Source organism: Neophocaena asiaeorientalis, unplaced genomic scaffold (genome assembly GCF_003031525.2).
Source record: "Neophocaena asiaeorientalis asiaeorientalis breed wild unplaced genomic scaffold, Neophocaena_asiaeorientalis_V1.1 scaffold134, whole genome shotgun sequence".
NCBI classification, from domain to species: domain Eukaryota; kingdom Metazoa; phylum Chordata; class Mammalia; order Artiodactyla; family Phocoenidae; genus Neophocaena; species Neophocaena asiaeorientalis.
In genome coordinates, this window is record NW_020185339.1 from 17,396,250 (window position 1) to 17,418,887 (window position 22,638).

Sequence of the window (22,638 nt, forward strand, 5' to 3'; positions counted from 1 at the left end):
GCCCCCGGTTCACGTGATCGCGCCCGGTAGAAAACGCCCGACCACGGACGCCGGCCTTCACAGTGCAGTCTTTTTTTCCCAGCTGCTCGTGGCTTTCTCGCTCTCTAGCCTTCTGCACGTCTTTCCCCTCCGCCCGGGGTCCCCCCCGGAGCCCTGTCCGCCATGCGGCTCCTGCCTCTGGCCCTGGGTGTGCCCCAGCGGGGCAGCCCTCGCCACCTGCCCTACTGCAGCTCAGCGCCGCTGCTGCTGCTGCTGCTGCTGCTGCTGGGAGGCTGCCTGGGGGTCTCCGGGGCGGCGGCGGGCTCTCGGAGGCCCAATGTGGTGCTGCTTCTCGCCGACGACCAGGACGAAGTGCTCGGCGGCATGGTAACTCTTCTTTCTGTTTCTGCCCCGCCCCTCCATCTCCCGGGCTGACTCCCTGGTTTCTGGCCCTCGTTCCGCATTTCTAACTAGCTGCCTCGACCCTGGGTAGGTTTGCTTTTGCCGCGCCAGGCCCTTTGCGCAGGCTTATGGAGCTGCGGGACTCTATTTCCTCTTTCTCCCGAGTCTCTCCTGGGTCCACACAGAGCTTCTAGTCTGGACCTTACTGCTGAGGAGTTTGCTTCATGTCTCAAGACAAACATGTGGACGCCTGTTAGGGGTGGGATGAACCAATGAGGAGCAGGTGCTGGCTAGGAGCACGCCAGCCTTGATTGTTTGTCTTTCAGGTTAGAGGACAAATCCAGCCCCTCTTTGAGGAGCCTAGGCCATTTCTGCATTTGACCCTGTGTGCAGTGTCTGTGCCTGATATTTATAAAATAAGTGCTGATACGAACTATTCTGGTAGGTAGGTTGTAGAACTCTTCAGGGTGTGCTTTGCCTCACAAGAATCAAGAAAATTCAATTAGCCTAATTGGACACCTGGCTGATGCATTAGATACTGTCAGCGTTCCGTTTTATATCAGATGGGTGGTGGGTGGTGTTATGAGACTTAATTCTTTCCCAGAGTGAATTTTGCTTCTGGATCTTAGAATTCTCGAATTTGTGACCTTCAAGAACATCTACCCAACCCTCTACTCTCGGAGGCCTAGAAAGTGGCTTGCCCCAGACTCATGAGTAGTTGTGGCAGTCCAGACAAAATCCTGACTAGGGCTCTCATCCTGGATATGGGGCATTACTCCTACCTTTTTAAAAACAAGTACTTTATTGCTTTCTTCCTTTCAGTTCCCTTTTTGCTTTCAGCTAAATGCTATGAAAGCACTTTTGGCACGAGGTTCCTAACTTTTACTGTGTGGGAACACCCTAGCTGAGTGTCTTTCAAACTGCTGATTTCAACCCATAAGTGAGTTGTGAAATCAGTTTAGTGAGTTACTTCCCTGTGGAATAGAGTAGAATAGAAAATGTCTGTGTGATACATGAGGTCAAGGTAAGCATATCCATATATAGATATGTCTTAGTTGTGCATTAAAATGTATTTCTTCCTCAGGGCTGTGTTCAATGGTGTGAGAGTCTTTTCTAAATGATATTTAAGATGCTTGCGTTTTGACTGCCTGCTGGTTCCTGCCACATGTACCTCATTGCCTTTTAGTTTCTACCCAGCCCCACTGACAAGAGTGTTGACTTAATGGCCCTCCTGGATTTTACTTTGTTTTTTCCACCATTCCAACTGCTACACTTATCCTCCACACAAAACTCCTTTTAACAGATTTTTGTGTGTGCTTTTGAAGTGTTTTGTCCAGAAAAAGCAAGCCATCTCTATCAAAACTTAATAATGATTTAGTGACTTAATTAAAAGACCCAGGGCTTCCCTGGTGGTGCAGTGGTTGGGAGTCCGCCTGCCCATGCAGGGGACTCGGGTTCGTGCCCTAGTCCGGGAAGATCCCACATGCCGCGGAGCGGCTGGGCCCGTGAGCCATGGCCACACTCTGTTGAAAACAAAATCCATCACTTAAATAAAATATAAGGTGTTCAGAATTCAGTTTCTTCAGTTCTCGTAGACCACCAGTGTGGTCTGTGTATATTTGAGGTTTCTTCCCTTTAGCCTGTTAATCCTATTTGCTCCTTTAAACCAGTAGTAGATTCTTTTATACGAATGTTTGTGCTGGAGAGAAGAGCCAAAATTAAGTGGAGGGGAAAAGTCAAATTTAATCCTCCCTGTTCTCTGGAGAATTCTGTCATCTCCTGTAACCTTTTACAGAATACTCTAAACACCACTAATTGTGAAACAGGACTTGAAGGGGAAGAACTAAGAAATAACAGCATTTGAGAACCTACTTGGAGCTAGTCAGGGTGTGAAGTGTCTTATACAGTGCTTCAATTATCACAGGAATCCCCTGCTGTAGGTATTGTCCTTATCTTAAAAAATGAGAAACTAAAACTTAGAAGGGGTTAAGTAACTTGGACAAGGTTCATATAGCTATAATAAGGGGCAAAGCCTGGTGTCTTACAGTGTAAGAGCCCTGAGATTATATGCTTTTTCTCCTATTCTAGAATACTATGCTAATACTGATTTACCAGATGTCATTCCACATACCCACATCAGCATAGTCACACCATAGATCAGAGATTTCTTCAGGGGACATGGAACTCCTTAATTTTTTTTTTTTTTACATCTTTATTGGAGTATAATTGCTTTGCAATGGTGTGTTAGTTTCTGCTTCATAACAAAGTGAATCAGTTATACATATACATATGTTCCCATCTCTCTTCCCTCTTGCGTCTCCCTCCCTCCCACCCTCCCTATCCCACCCCTCCAGGCGGTCACAAAGCACCGAGCTGATCTCCCTGTGCTATGCAGCTGCTTCCCACTAGCTATCTACCTTATGTTTGGTAGTGTATATATGTCCATGCCTCTCTCTCGCTTTGTCACAGCTTACCCTTCCTGCTCCCCATATCCTCAAATCCATTCTCTAGTAGGTCTGTGTCTTTATTCCTGTCTTACCCCTAGGTTCTTCATGACATTGTTTTTTTCTTATATTCCATATACATGTGTTAGCATACGGTATTTGTCTTTCTCTTTCTGACTTACTTCACTCTGTATGACAGACTCTAGGTCTATCCACCTCATTACAAATAGCTCAATTTCGTTTCTTTTTATGACTGAGTAATATTCCATTGTATATATGTGCCACATCTTCTTTATCCATTCATCCGATGATGGGCACTTAGGTTGTTTCCATCTCCGGGCTATTGTAAATAGAGCTGCAATGAACATTTTGGTACATGACTCTTTTTGAATTATGGTTTTCTCAGGGTATATGCCCAGTAGTGGGATTGCTGGGTCATATGGTAGTTCTATTTGTAGTTTTCTAAGGAACCTCCATACTGTTCTCCACAGTGGCGGAACTCCTTAATTTACACATAATAGTTCGTGAGTATTATTTTCATTTTTATGGAGAGAGTGAGGTCTCTGACCCAAAACAAGATCATGAATTGCTGCCATAGTTGGCAAATAAACAAGTATCAATCCCCAGACTAACTCCCTCAAAGGATTATAGCACTTGTATGATTGTGGTCTGATGTGGAATCTTGCGATCATCTTTGAAGTAGTCTTTTATGTGGTAGCATCATCTTTAACAGTTCATTGTATTTGTTGTAGCTTTCATCTGTGGGACTCCATTTTTAGGGGTTTTTTTTTTTTTTTTGCTGTACGCGGGCCTCTCACTGTTGTGGCCTCTCCTGTTGCGGAGCACAGGCTCCGGACGCGCAGGCTCAGCGGCCACGGCTCACGGGCCCAGCCGCTCCGTGGCATGTGGGATCTTCCCAGACCGGGGCACGAACCCGTGTCCCCTGCATCAGCAGGCGGACTCTCAACCACTGCGCCACCAGGGAAGCCCCCATTTCTAGTTTTTGCCCAGGGAACCGTTCATCCATTTCTTGATTTTACTTGAATGTTGTTATGGGGTGATGGACACACTGTTCTTCACTGAAGCACAGGTTAGTATTTTTAAAATCATTCTCTAGAAAAACTGACACTTGGTCAAAACCTCAAGGAAGTGAGGGAAGGAGATGTAGGGGAAGAATGAATACATCATGTCTTTGCTTAAGGCAAAGTGATCATTCATTGTTAAAAGTTAGCCATAGAATTATCCGAATTGTCAAAACTTTATTTCAGAGCAGCTGTATATGGGGCCCAGGAAAGCAGATGACTCCTTAGGGGTTTTTTTTGCTTCAAATGAGTAAGGTAGCACATTAGTCATATGCAAGTGTAAGATTGTCTGTGTCTTAAAGAATGTAGTTTGGCCTTAACGTGACCAGCCACTATCTTTGCTTAGATCTTAAGGATCCACTTCATCATTCAGGTTAGCATGGACGCACACACACGTTTTTTGGTACAGTGTGGTTTCCTGTTTGGGACTTGTCTGATTTAAGCACAGAGTATGGTTATCACTTGTACTACCATTAGCAGTGTAAAGGTTATGGTTATTAACATACATTTGTTACTTAAACTAAAATCTGAATTCCTATGCAGCCCTGCATCATCATCTGACTCCCGCCCACCTCTGTGACCTGGTCTTATTACCCCATTCTTCCCTTTACTTACTGCGCTGCTTCTAAAACGCTGGCCTTTGTTCTGCCCTCACATGTGTTGCTTTCCTTCTCTGGCAGCATGTTACTTGTTCACTCAACCCGAAAGCATCTTCTTCTGGGGCTTTGCCTGGCTGACTCATCGTGTGACTCAGTACTGAAGTTACATCCTGAAGGAGGCCTTTCCTGACCACCTGTTGAAAGTAGTTTTCCCCTTTGCTCTCATCACCTGCAGGCACAGGGTCCTGGTTTATAGTACTCTTCACTGCCTGAAATAATTGTTTGTTTACCTTTTGTTTGAGTACAAGGATCATGAGGGCAGGGACCTTCTATCTTTTGTCCACCATTGCCTTGATCAATGCCTGGCACACATTAAGTGTTTAGTAAATGTGTTATAATCACAAAATTTAGTCTTACTATAAATCAGATATTCTTCGGTAGCTTTGCATAAATACCAGACAATTTGACCATTGTTCCCTGTAATCAGCTCACATAGTCCTTTTCCTATTTATACTTCGCATTCCTGTTTCCCCTGCCTGTGTACTCACTGTAACTCAGATTCTTCATCAAACCAGTGTTTCATTCAGCCCAGTGTTTTTTGCTTGAGGATAGCACCCAGTGATGTTTTGTGGGAAATCATGGCTGGTGACATTCCTTCTGAAGGTTAGCAAAGACCTTATGTATCTCTAGCATCCCCTGGCAACCTATTGTGGATCTACTGAAAATCATCAAAGACCTTTAAATTTATTTCTTTCATTGAGGTGAAATTGACATAAAACATTATGTTAGTTTCAGGTGTACAACATGGTGATATTTGTATATATTGCAAAATGATCACAGCAATCAATATAGTGAACATTCATCATAATGTATAGTTACAGAATTTTTTTTCTTGTGATGAGAACTTTTAAGATCTACTCTCTTAGCCGCTCTCAAATGTGCGATACAATATTATTAGCTGTAGTTGCCATGCTGTGCATGACATCCCCATGACTTCTTTATTTTATAAGTTTTTACCTTTGGACACCCTTCACCCATTTCACTGCACCCACCCTCACCCCTCACTTCCTGTCTCTGAAAACCACTAGTCCGATCTCTGTATCTGAACTTGGGTTTTCTTGTTTTTTTAGATTCCACATACAAGTGAGGTTATACAGTATTTGTCTTTCTCTGACTTAATTCACTTAGCATAATGCCCTCAGAGTCTACCCATGTTATCAAAATGGCAATATTTCATTCTTTTTTATGACTGAGTAATATTCCATTGTGTATATATACCACATCTTCCTTTCCATTCATCCATTGATGGACATTTAGGTTGTTTCCATTGTCTTGGCTATTGTAAATAATGCTGCAGTGAACATGGGGGTATATATATATCTTCGAGTTACTGTTCTCATTTTCTTCAGATAAATACTCAGAAGTGGATTTGCTGGACCACATGGTAGTTCTATTGTTAAATTTTTGAGTAACCTCCACATGATTTTTCATACTGGCTGAACCAGTTTACATTCCCACCAACAGTTGCACGAGGGTTCCCTATTGTCTACATCCTTACCAACACTTTTTATCTCTTGTCTTTTTGATGATAGCCTTTCTAACAGGTGTGAGGTGCTATCTCATTGTGGTTTTGATCTGCATTTCCCTAACAATTAGTGATGTTAAACATTTTTTCATTTACCTGTTGGCCATTTGTATGTCTTTTTTGGAAAAAGGTCTTTTCAGATCCTCTGTCCATTTTGTTTTGTTTTGTTTTAAGACTTACTTACTTACTTACTTACTTATTTATGGCTGCGTCCAGTCTTAGTTGCAGCACACGGGACCTTCATTGAGGCATGAGGGACCTTTCGTTGCAGTGCACGGGCTTCTCTAGTTGTAGCGTTTGGGTTTTCTCTTCTGTATTTGTGGTGCACAGGCTCCAGGGCGCATGGGCTTTGTAGTTGTGGTGTGCGTGCTCTAGAGTGCGTGGGCTCTGTTGTTTGTGGCATGCAGGCTCTCTAGTTGAGGCACGTGAGCTCAGTAGTTGTGGTACGCAGGCTTAGTTGCCCCGTGGCATGTGGGATCTTAGCTCCCTGACCAGGGATCAAACCAGCGTCCCCTGCATTATAAGGCAGATTCTTTACCACTGGACCACCAGTGACGTCCCCTCTCCCCATTTTTTAATTGGCTGTTTTTTTGCTATTGTATGAGTTTTTTGTATATTTTGCATATTAACCCTTTATCAAATATAAGACTTGCACATATTTTCTCCCATTCAGTATAAGTTGCCTTTTCATTTTGTTAATGGTTTTCTTGGCTCTGCAGAAGCTTTTTATTTATTCTTTAATTGAGCTAGAGTTGATTTACAATGTTGTGTTTCAGGTGTACAGCAAAGTGATTTAGTCATAAATACATATATATTCTTTTTCAGATTCTTTTCCATTATAGGTTATTACAAGATAATTGAGTATAGTTCCTTGTGCTCTACAGTAAATTCTTGTTTTTTAATCTGTTTTATATATACTCCCATACTCCTAATTTATCTCCTCACACACCCCCACTTTGCTAACCATAAGTTTGTTTTCTATGTCTGTGAGTCTGTTTCTGTTTTGTAAATGAGTTCATTTGTATTATTTTTTTAGATTCCACATAAAAGTGATACCATATAATATTATATGTCTTTCTCTGTCTGACTTACTTAGTATGATAATCTTTAGGTCCATCCATGTTGCTGCAAATGACAAAATTCCATTCTTTTTTATAGCTGAGTAATATTCCACTGTATATATATGTATACCACATCTTCTTTATCTGTTCATCTGTTGATGGACATTTAGGTTGCTTCCATGTCTTGGCTATTGTAAATAGTGCCGCTGTGTACATTGGGGTGCGTGTATCTTTCCAAATTAGAGTTTTTGTCTTTTCCAGATACAGGCTGAGGAGTGAGATTCTGGACCATATCATAACTATACTTATAGTTTTTTAAGGAACCTCCATACTGTTTTCTGTAGTGGCTACACCAATTTACATTCTCACCAACAGTGTAGGAAGGTTCCCTTTTCTCCACCCTCTTTCCAGCATTTATTATTTGTAGGCTTTTTGACGATGGCCATTCTGACTGGTGTGAGGTAATACAGTAATACCACATTGTAGTTTCGATTTATATTTCTCTAATCATTAATGATGTTGAGCATGTTTTCATGTGCCTGCTGGCCATCTGTATGTCTTCTTTGGAAAAATGTCTATTTAGGTCTTCTGCCCATTTTTTGATTGGGTTCTTTGGGTTTTGTTTTGTTTTTGTTTTTGTTTTTTGATATTGACATACATAAGCTGTTTGTATATTTTGGAAATTAACCCCTTGTTGGTTGCAGCGTTTGCAAATATTTTCTCCCGGCCTGTTGTCTTTTTGTTTTGTTTATGGTTTCCTTTGCTGTACAAAGCTTATAAGTTTGATTAGGTCCCATTTGTTTATTTTTGCTTTTATTTCTTTTGCCTTGGGAGACTGAGCTAAGCAAATATTGCTACAATTTATGTCAGAGAATGTTTTGCCTGTGTTTTCTTCTAGGAGTTTTATGTTGTCATGTTTTATATTTAAGTCTTTAAGCCATTTTGAGTTTATTTTTGTATATGGTGTGAGAAAATTTTCTAATTTCATTCTTTTACATGAAGCTGTCCAGTTTTGGCAGCACCACTTAGTGAAGAGACTTTTTTTCCATTGTATATTCTTGCCTCCTTTGTTGTAAATTAATTGACCATAAGTGTGTGGGTTTATTTCTGGGCTCTCTATTCTGTTCCATTGATCTACGTGTTTGTTTTTGTGCCAGTACCACACTGCTTTTTTTTTTTTTTTTTTTTGGCTGCATTGGGTCTTTGTTGCTGTGCACTGGCTTTCTCTAGTTGCATCTTGCAGTGGCTTCTCTTGTTGTGGAGCACAGGCTTGAGACACACAGGCTCAGTAGTTGTGGCTCTCAGGCTCTAGAGTAAAGGCTCCGTAGTTGTGGCACATGGGCTTAGTTGCTCCACAGCATGTGGGACCTTCCCGGACCAGGGATCGAACCTGTGTCCCATGCATTGGCAGGTGGATTCTTAACAACTGCACCACCAGGGAAGTCCCACCATATTGCTTTGATTACTGTAGCTTTTAGTATAGTCTGGAGTCAGGGAGCATGATACCTCCAGCTTTGTTCTTCTTTCTCAAGGTTATTCTAGCTATTCAGGGTGCTTTGTGTTTCCATACAAATTTTAAAATTATTTGTTCTAGTACTGTGAAAAATGCCATTGATATTTTGATAGGGATTGCATTGAATGTGCAGATTGCCTTCGGTAGTATGGTCAGTTTAACAATATTAATTCTTCCAATCCATGAACATGGTATATCTTGCCATCTATTTGTGTAATCTCCAATTTCTTTCATCGGTCCCTTATAATTTTCTGAGTACAGGTCTTTTACTTTGTTAGGTAGGTTTATTTCTAGGTATTTTATTCTTTTTGATGTGATTGTAAATGGGATTGTTTCCTTAATTTCTCTTTCTGATAGTTCACGGTTACTGTATAGAAGCGCAACACTATATTAATTTTATTAACATTAACTGTATATCAACTTTGTATCAAGCAACACTACCAGATTCATTGATGAGCTCTAGTTTTTTGGTGGTGTCTTTAGGATTTTCTATGTATAGTAGTACATCATCTGCAGACAGTGATAGTTTTACTTCTTCCTTTGCAATTTGGATTCCTTTTCTCTTTCTTGTCTAATTGCTGTGGCTAGCATTTCCAATGCTACGTCGAATAAAAATGGCAAGAGTGGGCATCCTTGTCTTATTCCTGATTCTAGAGGAAAAACTTTCATTTTTTCACTGTTGAGTAGGATGTTAGCTGTGGACTTGTCGTATTGGCCTTTATTATGTTGAGGCACATTCCCTCTATATCCACTTTGAGAGTTTTTATCATAAATGGATGTTGAATTTTGTCACATGAGTTTTCAAAATTCCTGAATAAGTTAGAATTCTCTAGCTAATGGATTACTTAGGTTTTCTATCATCTGTATAAAACAATGGGGATAACTTTTTTTTACAGTATTGAAAATGACCCTCTTATTAACATGGTTATGTATTTGGGTTATTAGTCTTTAAGAAGTTATTACACAACCAAATACACTTAAAACTGTGTTCAGTACGGTCTCAGCTTTCACAGGAACTTCAGAATCGTTATGAACTGACTCATAATACAACTGAAATAAGTTTCTTCACATCATCCTTTCTTGCTGTCTGGAATCTCGATAAAGATCGTTAGTATTTTTTATTGTTATTATTTATATCTAAGTGACCATCTTCATACCTTTTCTCCTTGCTGTAGGATTTGAAACTAGTTGTTCTCTCTACTTGTCAGGATGTTAAGTTTTGAGCAAAAGATGAAAAGCAAGGATATAAACGAAATAATTTTCTGACTAGTCTTTTGCTTGACAAGGTTTTCTGTATATGTGTTTGCCACTTAGTTCAAGTCTTTGCCTGAGGTGGTGGTTGGTCTAGTGCAGAGGGCCATGAGCTTATAGTCAAAAAGCGTGCATCTGGGCTTCACCACCGAGCGCCTGATATTTGAGTTAGTGTCGGGGCTTTGTCTGGCTTTCAGAACCTAAGTGTTGTTTTATTTCTGTTTTAAAGGATGGAAGGCTCCTTTCATATCATTTTCCATATCCTGCTTCTAAAGATGAATTAATAGAGGTAGATCTGCCCCACCTGTTTGTAAGGCAGCTGGTGACAAATAAGAAGGGCACCAAAATTTCATTACATTGAAATCAACGTTGCTAGAATAATGCCATCAGCTGTGAACTTTCCCTTCCTGCAAGCGTTACAACTCCCTGAACTTTTGCACAGGACATAACTGACTGTAACCAAACTTGTTTGATTCATCTCCAGAATCACATGGGACACTTGGCTGTTCCTTAGTGTCAGATAGAGCTGATCATTTGGGAATAAAAGGTTGAGAGTAAGATACAAAAAAACACGAATTTTGTTCTGTGTGTTTTAGTTTATTGGAAGAAATTGTTCAACAGATAACTGTTTACTTTACAGACACCACTAAAGAAAACCAAGGCTCTCATTGGAGGGATGGGGATGACTTTCTCCAGTGCTGTAAGTTTTGAAGCTGATTTAATTTTGTTACACTTTAATTGTGTTTATGTTCTAAGAAGAAACACTTTCTTTTGGGTCATCTACTGTAATTTCTGTGGTTTTTTCCTAATTAAATGCCTGATCTGAGGGAAGGAGTCTATTTAATGTAATATAGATTTGTTTAGTTGAAATATTACTTCTTAAAAATTGAAGGTTAATTACAGGTATTTTGTAAGCCATCCTCATCTACAACTCAGAACTAGAGAAGTTTATTTAAAACTTCACTGTTAAAAAAAAAAAAAAAAAAAAAACTTCACTGTTTGAGGTTTGAAAATGGATTGTAGGAAACGGTTAACATTTGTACTGTGTAAATTTAGTTCCATGGTAAAAGCTTGCAGGCTACTCTGCAAAACCCAATTAACCCTGATAGCCAAACCTAACGAAGATAATAGCAGCAAAATGAAAGAAACCCAACAACAGCTGTGTGTACATGTGTGTGTACATATATGTAAATACAAGTATATGTGTATATGTACACGTGTAAACATAAATACAAAGATCCAAAGTAAAATACTGACAAATCAAATTCAGGAACCATGCTCATAACCGAGTCAGTGGTAGCCCAGCTTAATATCGGGAAATCCACTGAACAGCAGCTAGTGTTGTGGTTAAGAGCAGACTCTGGAACCAGATCACCCTGTTTTGAATGTTGTCTCTGCCTCTCTCCTAGCTGTGCGACCTTGGGGAACTTATTAACCTTTTTGGCCTTTGGTTTCCCCATTTGTGTATAGGGATACTGAAACCTGTCTCGGAGGTTAAATGGATTGTTACATGTAAAGCAAGCATTTCTGTCAGTGCCTAGCTTAGAGTAAGCACCACTACGTAATGGTGGTTATTATACTGTTCACCAGCACATCAGTGGTTAAAAGGAGGAAAATCAGATACTCATCTCAGTGGATGCTTGAAAGTCCTCTGAAATGTTGGCATCCTTTCCTTGTAACTTATTAAACTGTTACATCTGTACTATGACAAATATTTCAAACAAATAGCACAACTTACGGTTAAGGTTAAAGTCTCAGAGCACTGCTGTTAGGGAAGAGACAAGGGCCCAATATCTCTCACTTAATGTTCTTCTGAACTGTCCAGTCATTGGCATAAGTCTTGTGGAATTCAGAGTACTTGTGGAATTCAGTACTTGTGGAATAAAAGTACTGGGAAAAGACAAAAATTGTTATTTCCACTTGTCTGGATTTTCTGCCTAGAAAACATAGAGTTGTTGGAAAACTTTTTAAATTAATAGAATTTAGTAAGGTAGAAATGAAAAAATAGAAGTAACTTTCTTCCATATGACTAGTTAGAAAAACATGGGGGAGAGAAGATCCCACTTATACAGCAGGAAAATATAGACTCTAGGAATAGCTGGTGGTGGCCAGTAATGGTTAAGACCTATAAATGTAGTTACAAAATTTTGTGAGTGATAAAGTATTGGGTTGGCCAAAAAGTTCATTACAGATGATGTTACGGAAAAACCCGAACGCACTTTTTGGCCAACCCAATACTTCATACATAGATATGCACATCATTTTGAGTGGAAAGACGCAAGATTATAAAATGCTTATTCTAATCAGAATCCCAGCAAGATTTTTTTTAGGCTGAATTAAGTGATTCAAAAGTTATCTGGAATAATAAGTAGGTTAGAATAATCAAGGTAAAATGTTTAAAGGAAGAGATTTCCCTATTGGATACTAAATGTAAGATCCAGTGAGCAGTGTGGCATTGGCCAAAAAATAGGTCAGGAAATATAAAAGGGAGAGAATTAAAAGAGTTGCCAATGTGAAAATTATAAAAGTCAAACATGTAACAAACTCAAAAAGCAAAAGTAAAAAATGGGAAGTATTTGTAACATGATTGAATCCTTCCTTAACTCAAATTTTATGTCACAAGAGGGGAAAATGTGCCTATGAACAAACCATTCACATGGACACAGTTGGTCAGTATGCATGAGGAGAGTTCATCCTCACCGGTATTTAAAAATGCCAAATCCAGTTTGAAAGGCCAAAGAAATGCTAAGTATTTCAAAGGGATAATATGTAATTCTGGCAAGGGCGTGCTCAAATGAGCATTCCCTCCCTGCTGGTGCGAGTATAAGCTACTATTACCCTTCTGTAAAGTGGATCGGTGATGAGTATTAAGACCTAGACAAACATTGGGTTGAATAGGATAATTCTGTTGATCACAGGAGCTAATAGCATAATTAGAGTAGGAAAAAAAATTTGTGTCCAGTGTATAAAGTGATGCAAGAAATGTATAAAGCCACAGATCAGCCTGAAAATGAACCTCTACTTCTCTGCCACATTGGATTCAAGTAGTATTCTTTATCTTTGTTCAAGACCTAGCTCCCACCATGCTGTATTCCTTGCAGGTAAATATTTCTTTGGCAGATGAAATTAGAACAACTTTAGGTTATCCTGTAGAAAGAAACCAGCTGAAAAAGAAATCTGTTTTCTGGGTTCTATCTGCTTTACTGTCTCCACTAGGGGACTTAAAGCAGCTCTGAAATGTGTCATGTATAAAGAAAACCTCTATTCCATGGGAAACTAGAAATTTGACTTCAGAGCATTGAGCAGCTTGCTTTCTGTTTAGAAATGATGAGAAATCCGTCTGTCTTGTGTACCTTTGCCTTTTTTGCTTCTCTTCCGTTTGTAGTATGTGCCAAGCGCTCTTTGCTGTCCGAGCCGAGCCAGTATCCTGACAGGGAAGTACCCACATAACCATCACGTCGTTAACAACACTTTGGAGGGAAACTGCAGTAGTAAGTCTTGGCAGAAGATCCAAGAACCAGATACTTTCCCAGCAATTCTCAGATCAGTGTGTGGTTATCAAACGTTTTTTGCAGGGAAATACTTAAATGAGGTATGTTGAATGATCTCATTATTCCCGTTCTTTCTTTTTAAAAAACAGCTTCTTGAACGTGAATTAGTATGACTCATGTTAATTGTTTTTTAATTAGCATCCGTTCGAGTCATGTTAAACGGTTTTTGCTATATGTTGTTTTCTCTTAATCTGCCTGTTAAACCAGAACTTACATGAACGTATTTACGTGATTTGGGCACTGTGGTTATTCTTTCTTTAAATAGTCTCTGAAGCATTTGTTTAAAAATTGTCTTAGGACTGCTGTGGTCTGATGCATATTCCGCCCTTTTCCTCAAGAATTCTGCTTGTCCTTTGGCTGTCACGGTATCTTTGTTTCCATTTCCCCCTTTATCAGGAGTGGAGTGAAGAATTTTTTCCTCTGGGCATCTTTTCCTGAATTATAGCAGCTTAATGGTTAACCCACTTTCTGAAAACTGGGAGCAGATTGTGGAGAGATCAGTGATGAAGGAAAAGCACGCAGAGCCTGAGACATTCAGACCATTGAAGCACGTGGCCGAGTGGTTAGTGTGCTGGCCTTGAGGGCCTGGATGGAGGGAGGCCTCACTGTGACCTGCCAAGGCCAGATTTCAGGGCCTCAAGTCCACCACATCGGCCTTAGCATTTAGTCGAAGTTCAGGCTTAAAAGAAATAATGAGTTTGAGAGTGTTTGGGGTTATCTCTTAAAATAAAACTGGGGATTCCGGACAAAGAGAAGATGCACGTTTTCTTATGTACTTCATCTGTGGTTGCTAGAGATCTTAATATCTGATCTGAATTTTGTTAATTCTCCCCCTCCCCGCAACACTTGGGGGATTTCCAGCCTTGTGGATTTGATGAAAAATGAGTCATTTGAAAAGAATCCTGAGCACTGTGATGGGTTAAAGCTCTAGGTCATAAAGAGACCTCACACTCCTTTGCATGTTGAAGATCATCTAACGTATACAAAATTAGAAATTCTTCAAAATACAAAGACTTAGGGGACTTCCCTGGCGGTCCAGTGGTTAAAATTCTGTGCTTCCAATGCAGGGGGCACAGGTTCGATCCCTGGTCGGGGAACTAAGATCCCACGTGTCGTAGACGCAGCCAAAAAAATAATAATAATAACAAAGATTTAGTTCTTAGAGGCACTGCCTTAAATGGGCAGTATTAAGCCTTGTCGAGATAAAATGGGATGATTCTGTGGTCTCTTCACTTAATTCATCTCATCAGATAAATTGAGTCCAAAAGTACACTTCACCAGCAGGACAGCTGAAGTGATAGGCTGGTAGCTTGTAGTCTGATGATTTGGGCTGTTAGCCACAAGGTTGGCTGGACCATTCAGTCTAGGCCATCAGTAGCTCAGCAAATGAGCCATGTGGCCTAAGCTATGTGGCCTTTCCCTGTAAAGGGCCAGAAGTAAATATTTCAGGCTTTGCAGGCCGTACGTCTCTATAGTGACTCTACAGTTCTGCTGTTGTAGAAGGAAAGCAGCCACAGACTTACGTAAACCAATGAGTGTGCCTGTGTTCCAGTAAAACTTCACCGTGACTGAAATTTCAATCTTATGCAACTTGTCACAAAAATATTCCTCTTTTGATTTTTTTTTTTTTTTTTTTTGCGGTACGCGGGCCTCTCACTGCTGTGGCCTCTCCCGTTGCGGAGCACAGGCTCCGGACGCGCAGGCTCAGTGGCCATGGCTCACGGGCCCAGCCGCTCCGCGGCATGTGGGATCTTCCTGGACCAGGGCACAAACCCGTGTCCCCTACATCGGCAGGGGGACTCTCAACCACTGTGCCACCAGGGAAGCCCTGATTGTTTTTTTTTTTTATTCAAGTATAGTTGATTTTGATTGGTGTTTATATTTTTTAATGTTTGGAAGAAAATTCTTAGCTTGTTGGCCCCACAGAACAGTAGGCAGGCTAGATTTGGCCTGCCAGCCATAGTTTGCCAACTCCTGCTTCAGAAGTTCCTAGGACGATAGTGTTCTTTACTTTTTGACTGTTATGTGTTTGAGGAGATTGAGCACCTACCATGTTTCAGGCACTGATCTAAAAAGATTCTGAAAGTTTCCTGTTTCCTTCTGGTCTGGTCACGTCCGAAGGACTTCTAATGCGCTGCTTGTTTTGCTTTGCAGTATGGAGCCCCAGATGCAGGTGGACTAGCACACGTTCCTCTGGGCTGGAGTTACTGGTATGCCTTGGTGAGTGATTAATGAAGTCAGTGGCAATTCCGCACACCCCTGCAGATGCTGTTTACTTTCTGCTGTAGCTCTGATGTTGACATTATTTGGTTTGCTTTTATGATTGACCATTTTGTCTCCTTAAAAGAAAGTCTGTTGATTTGTGAGTCACTCTGTTTGTGGGATACTTTTCTTGCATTCCACAAGGTTTAACAACATATTTTGCTGTTCTACTGGATCCATTTCTGGCTTTTTAAACTAGGACATATTATTGAAACTGTGCTAGTAGTTAATAAAACCCTAGTCATAAAGTCCAATTCAATATTGACTTGAGCAATTACCTTTTTTTTTTGTCTTACCACTATTTAAACAGAGTATAGTTTATCCCAGCATGGTTTCCAACTTTCATTTTGTGTGCTGACCTCATAAAAAATCTTACTTTCCTCTCTTTAATAGGAAAAGAATTCTAAATACTATAATTATACCCTCTCTATCAATGGGAAGGCACGGAAGCATGGTGAAAACTACAGTGTGGACTACCTGACAGATGTTTTGGTGAGTTACTGAAGCTCTGTCCTTGCACTTTAGCTCATGTTTAATTAAACTCTCTGCCTAGAAAATCTTTACTTGTATTTGTTAATGTTGGGTAACATGAATAATAACTTGGTCTAACCGCCAAATAATATTTCCAACTGATTAAAAACTCCTGAGGGTGTTTTTCTTTGTAATTAAGCCAGGCTCAGATCTAATGTTCTTGAAATTCCAGCAGAAAATCCCTTTTCCAAAGGCTAATCTCTAAGACTATAGAGATTACTTCGAAGAGGTTTTACTTTGTAGGGGTTCCTACTCTTGATCCCAGTTTTACTCACAAGCTACAAGATGGCAGCTTCGTCATGAGGGTGGCGGGATAGGGATAGGGGAGTTCTTCAGGCATTGTATATTATACATAAAAAATACTGAAATTGGGACGGGAATTTGGGGCTGTCCTTTCCTGTCTAAGATGTATCTAATGACAGCCCCCCCCCCCCCATAGGGCATTCATTCACCAAGTACTTCAGCACCCATTATAGCAGGTGTTCAGCAGTAAATGAAACAGAGTCCTTGATTCTGTGGACGGTAACCTTTTAGTGGAGGATTTTATTTACCCATATGTGTGTTGTCTTGTTAGGTGGCGATTAGTTAGAGAAATAAGGCAGGGTATGGGAGTTACATAGATAACATTTAGGCAAAATCCTAAAGGAGATGAGAGTGAGCTATACAGGTCAGGGGAAAGAGTGCCACAGGCAAAGGGAACAGAAAGCGTGAGGGTGTTGAACCAGGAGTGTGCGTGGCAGGTTGGAGAAACCACAGGGTTTCTTGACAGGGCTGGAGTAAAGTAGGGGGATGGGATGGTGATAAGAAATTGATAGTATCTTTTGAGTTTAGTGTTGGGAATAAATGAAGATGTAAATCAACTAGGAAATTTAAAACACAGCATGTGTGTGGGAAGCTTTCATTTTCGTAAAGTATCTCCAGAGAAGCAAATGAAAATTTTAAGTCCATATAAATTAAAACCCTGGTGTGGTGTATTTAGACTTAATATTGCTCACTTAGTTTAGCTACTTCAGCTGGCACAACTTAGGATATCTACTCTCTACATATTTTTGTAAAATTACAGTAACTGAATTCACTTTTCCCACTGTTGTGAATTAGGTTGGCTCTCTTTTTATGTTCTTTAAAGCATCAAATGTATATACTCTAAGCTGCATAAATGTATATACTCTAAGCTACATTAATATAAGTTAATACTAAAATGGCCAAATTACTATTTTTTTTCCTTATGGGAGGCATAACAATTTTAAGGTCATGTAAAATCATCAAAATCCTAATTGCTTTCTTCGATGGTGTGCTTTTCAATTTTTTATTGTGTTTGCCTGAAAGCCAAACGATCTGTTCCAGCAACACGCTTGCAAGTGACTGTGACATAGATTGTATGCTAAGGTTGGTGGAAAAGCTAATAGGGCCCTGTACCCCTGTTCACCAGAGAACAGGTATCTATCAGGTCCTCAACTGTGAAGTAGGGTAAGCAATGACAAATCTTTGTATATGTCAGGCCAATGTCTCCTTGGACTTCCTGGACTACAAGTCCAACTCTGAGCCATTCTTCATGATGATCTCCACTCCGGCACCTCATTCGCCTTGGACAGCTGCACCTCAGTACCAGAACACCTTCCAGAACGTCTTTGCACCAAGAAACAAGAACTTCAACATCCACGGAACGGTAGCTTCCCCTAACCCTTGGATTAGGCCATGCTCGATGTGATTAGTTGTGTCACATACTTGCCAGGGAGCCTTCGAATCGTATCGTTGCTCTTCCTTCTAAACCTTTTAAAGGTGATTGCACCTGTCGCTAACATACTAGGTAGTACACGCTTGCTTCAGAAGTCAGATAAGGTTCGTGCCACACACCCAGTGGGCAGCTGGAGAGCCGGCGGACAATGGTAAACAAATGCCATCTTTCCTGACTACAGGCTCTTTTGATAACCTCTGTGCTGGCACTCCTCCTGCCCGGCAGTGGCTGAGACACGTCCCTTGGGGCTGAGCTGGGCCTGCAGCAGTCTCCTTTGGGTGGCCCTTAGCAGGCCCGAGGCGTAGGAAGAAGAGGGGTGACACAGTGCAACGTGATTGGGAAGGGAAGTTGAATGGAGAAATGAGCCAGAGCAGGCCATGACCTAAATACTGTTCACTTCATATACCACTTACCCTTCCTATGGCACAGGAGATGGGCAGTTTGCTAGTTCAAAGGCAGAAAGCTTCTACTGCCTCATGCCTGTTACCCAGAAATCTTAGTTGCTTGCGAGGTGGTAGAAAGAATGAGTCTTGGAGTTAGAGTCCATATTACCGCTTTCTAGCTAAGTGACCTGACCATGAGCAAGATGCTTAACTTGCATTTTTCTCTCTAAAGTCGGGGATCCTGACCTCTCCTGCAACTCTTGTATGGATTAAAATACACAGAAGCGTCTAGCATGTTGCCTGGCACATTGTAGGCATGTGCTTGCCATGGATGACATTAAAGATGAGTGAACCGAGTTTGAAACCTGGGTGCCATTCTCTCTGTGTTCCAAAAGAAGTTCATAGAAGTTCCCATGACTAAGTAAGGTTAGAAACTTCAGGTTAAATAAGTCACTCTGCTACAGGATTTCTCAGAGTTATTCGTGTTCTGACATGAATTTGCAGCAGGAAGAGATGCTCTGTAGCATTCGTCAAGCATGCTAACTAAAGAAGGCTTTGAGGATCACAGTTTGCGAGATGGCAGCTTGGGGTTTTATGCATGGGGAGGAGAGAATAAATGGTATTTGGCAATGCTTTGTGTTTTTTTTTTTTTTTTTAACTGTGACTCTTTTATTTATATGAGAAGCATCCTCTAGATTTGGACTTGAAGTTTTAGGAAATTGCTATGATGAAATTTTTCCCAAGGTCCAAGGATGATCGCTTAGGTAGGAAAGATAGAGGGCCATGGAATGATGACTTATTAGACAAAACTTAGAGGAAGGTAAAGTGGATATTTATCCTTTTATAGTTTGGGTGGTAGACCCAAGTTATAAATTTAATCTTCTGGTTAGTAGTTTCCAGTATCTTTCACGAAATCTCTTATTAAAGCTGCTAACAAAGGAGCCCAGGCCTTCTGCCATTAAGGAGGTGATGAGAAGAAGCTAAAGAATGAGTGATAATTTGCAGAAAGTTTTTTTTACCAACACAGGGGAGGGAAGTGGGGGTGGGTGGTGGAGGGAAAATCTGAAGTTGCTTAAACAGGCTCCAGTTAGTTCCTTTTTTTGCTCTAGTAAATGATCTTTTTCATGATCTCTTCTAGTAGTTTAACTGTGGTGACTTGGTGTTAACTTCTGTTTTTCTTTTAAATTTTAGAACAAGCACTGGTTAATTAGGCAAGCCAAGACCCCAATGACTAATTCTTCAATACGGTTTTTAGATAATGCATTTAGGAAAAGGTAAGAGCTGCTCCTTTCCAGTCTAGGTGGTCTTTGAGGACCCTCAGAAGCAGCCCATGAACAGGCAACTGCACCACATGGTTATTTCTGAGAAAAAATCAGAGGGTAGCAAGATGTTGGGAGAGACTCTGTTGGGAGGTCTTTACATTTAGCTACAAGGTGGTCTTTGGACCTCAGGTCTAACTAAACAGTCTGTTTTTATGACTTGTTAAAACATTGCAAATTGGAGCCATTTGGTTTTTTTAACAATTTTCTATATCTAAAGAAAAGGTTGGAAACAACCTAAGTGTCCATCATCGGATGAATGGATAAAGAAGATGTGGCACATATATACAATGGAATATTACTCAGCCATAAAAAGAAACGAAATTGAGCTATTTGTAATGAGGTGGATAGACCTAGAGTCTGTCATACAGAGTGAAGTCAGAAAGAGAAAGACAAATACCGTATGCTAAAACATATATATGGAATTTAAGAGAAAAAAAAATGTCATGAAGAACCTAGGGGTAAGACAGGAATAAAGACACAGACCTACTAGAGCATGGACTTGAGGATATGGGGAGGGGGAAGGGTAAGCTGTGACAAAGCGAGAGAGTGGCATGGACATATATACACTACTAAACGTAAAATAGCTAGTGGGAAGCAGCCGCATAGCACAGGGAGATCAGCTCAGTGCTTTGTGACCACCTAGAGGGGTGGGATAGGGAGGGTGGGAGGGAGGGAGATGCAAAAGGGAAGAGATATGGGAACATAGGTATGTGTATAACTGATTCACTTTGTTATAAAGCAGAAACTAGCACACCATTGTAAAGCAATTATACTCCAATAAAGATGTAAAAAAAAAAATAATAATAATAAAAGGTCGCTTTGTGAGAGATTAGCCCCAATATTTGCCAGAGACCCAAAGGCTTAGGCTAGAGCAGAATATTTGCCTTTGCAGTTTTTAGTTTTCAGGAAATTCTTACTTTCTCTTAAGGTGCATTTAGTTTTAGACCAGGGGTTGGCAAACTTTCTGTGAAGGGCCAGATAGTAAATATTACAGGCTTGTCAGCCGTATAGTCTGTGTCACTGTTGCTCAGCTCTGCTGTTGGAGCGCAAAGCAGTCCTGGACAAGACAAGAATGAATGAGCATTGGCTGTGCTACAGTAAAACTTTATACATAAAGCAAACAGCGAGTTGTTTCATGGGCGTAGAGTTTCAGATTTGCAAGGTGAAAACGTTCTGGAGATCTGTTCCACTATGTGAATATACTTAACGCTACTGACCTGTACCCTTAAAAATTGTTAAAACAGTAAATTTTATGCTGTGTGTTTTGTACCGCAGTTAAAAACAAAAACACAGACAGTGGTCAAGCTTTGGCCCATGGCTATCGTTTGCTGACCCCTAGTTTGACCATTAAACATTGTTGTAGCCAGGTCTATCTGAATTCATCTCTTAGTGCTGAGTTGACAACTTTCCCTTCCAATAGTCTTTTATTCTCATCACCAGCCACAATAAATAATAAAGCTAACTGGTTATAAAAAGCCTCATTTATTTCTGTAGAATCGGTTAAATTTGGAATCAACTAATTGTGTTCTGGAGTTTTCTAATCTGTGCTTTGCAATGAATGGAAGGAAGGGAAATAGGGGATTTGAGCTTTTGGGGAGAGTGGCTCTGAGGGGTTTTTTTTGGGAAGGAGGTTGGGAGTTTTTTTGTTTCGATTTGGTTTTGGGGTGTTTTTTGGACTTCGCTTTTTTGGCAAGATGGCAGTACCTCAGCATTGTCTCTGAAGTCCCATTGCTGCCCTCTGTTCACATCCAGGTGGCAGACTCTGCTGTCAGTCGATGACCTTGTAGAGAAGCTGGTCAAGCGATTGGAGTTCAGCAGGGAGCTCAATGACACCTACATCTTTTACACCTCAGACAATGGCTATCACACAGGTAAGGGGCACCATGACCTTGGCGAGGTGCCTTTCCTTTCTCGCTCAATCCGTAGCCCTGGCAGGGAGCTCCTGTCCTTTTGCGGCAGTGGACGGGCCAGAGGGAGGGTCTTGCCCTCAGGGCCCCTCTGGTTAGAGGGACAACTCATTTCCCCTGGTGAGAGACCAGGTTTCATTATTTGCTATTTCACAGGCCGAATTACATGGTGTTCTAGGAGTCTGAGCAGAGAGTGAGCTTGATGAGTTAGAGGCAGGCTTCATGAAGTAGGTGAGAAATTGAGCTAGATTTTAAGGACGGTGGATCTCAGGGAATAGGGGTATGACATTTGACACAGGAAGACCACGAGAGGGTTGTCCTGGGGAAGAACTTTCCTGTGAAATGAGGTGTTTCGGTGTGTGTGAGTTTTGCTTTGTGTTTCTTTTCACAACTGCAGTATGAGTCACCCCCGTGTCCTTGACTTCCATCCTTTCTTCTTGGACCTTCTCTAGTTAAAAATCAGTATTTTTTCCTCTCTCCACTCTTAAATTTCCTAAACTGGAGGGAATTAACCTGAGGGTTGCTTGCACGGGAGCAGATTGATGAGGCGTTTCCTGCGGTGTTACGAATATTTCTAAGCGCGCACGGTAGAGACTAGTAAAATAGCTCCCATTGCCCAGCTTTGGTTTCCAGCGGCACGAGACCAGTCTTTTGAATTCCTCATACCTTCTTCATGTTTCTGTTTTAGCTAGAAGTTTTTGAAGAAACTCCAGATGTTGTGATTCCATATGTCAACACTTGATTGTGCACCTGACTAGTTGATTAGCTATCAGAACCTACGCAAAGTCCACACGCTCCCTTTAGTTTTTATGTGTCTTAAGGCTGTCCTTTGCCACCGATTTATTGGGAAAACTCGTCTTCTGTCCTTTAGAATATCTCACATTCCAGATGTAGCTAACTGCTCATGTGATGCCTTAACTCGTTTATCTATACTCAACATTTTCTATAGATTGGTAGTTAGATCTAGAGTCTTGATAGAAGTTCAACAAGAATGCTCTCTAGTTGATGCTGTCATGTACTTCTTACTGCTT

General features: G+C 40.8%; 1 protein-coding gene across 1 annotated transcript in view; it reads left to right on the top strand.

Moving 5' to 3' along the window:
- The window catches only part of GNS (glucosamine (N-acetyl)-6-sulfatase), a 52,033-nt gene continuing 29,395 nt past the window's right edge, over positions 1-22,638 (top strand). Inside the window, exons 1-8 of the mRNA XM_024737064.1 lie at positions 1-366; positions 10,557-10,616; positions 13,302-13,508; positions 15,622-15,687; positions 16,123-16,221; positions 17,759-17,926; positions 19,570-19,652; positions 21,453-21,571. Of these exons, the coding sequence (XP_024592832.1) occupies positions 163-366; positions 10,557-10,616; positions 13,302-13,508; positions 15,622-15,687; positions 16,123-16,221; positions 17,759-17,926; positions 19,570-19,652; positions 21,453-21,571 (1,006 nt within the window). The 5' untranslated portion in view covers positions 1-162. The remainder of the gene's footprint in view (positions 367-10,556; positions 10,617-13,301; positions 13,509-15,621; positions 15,688-16,122; positions 16,222-17,758; positions 17,927-19,569; positions 19,653-21,452; positions 21,572-22,638) is intronic.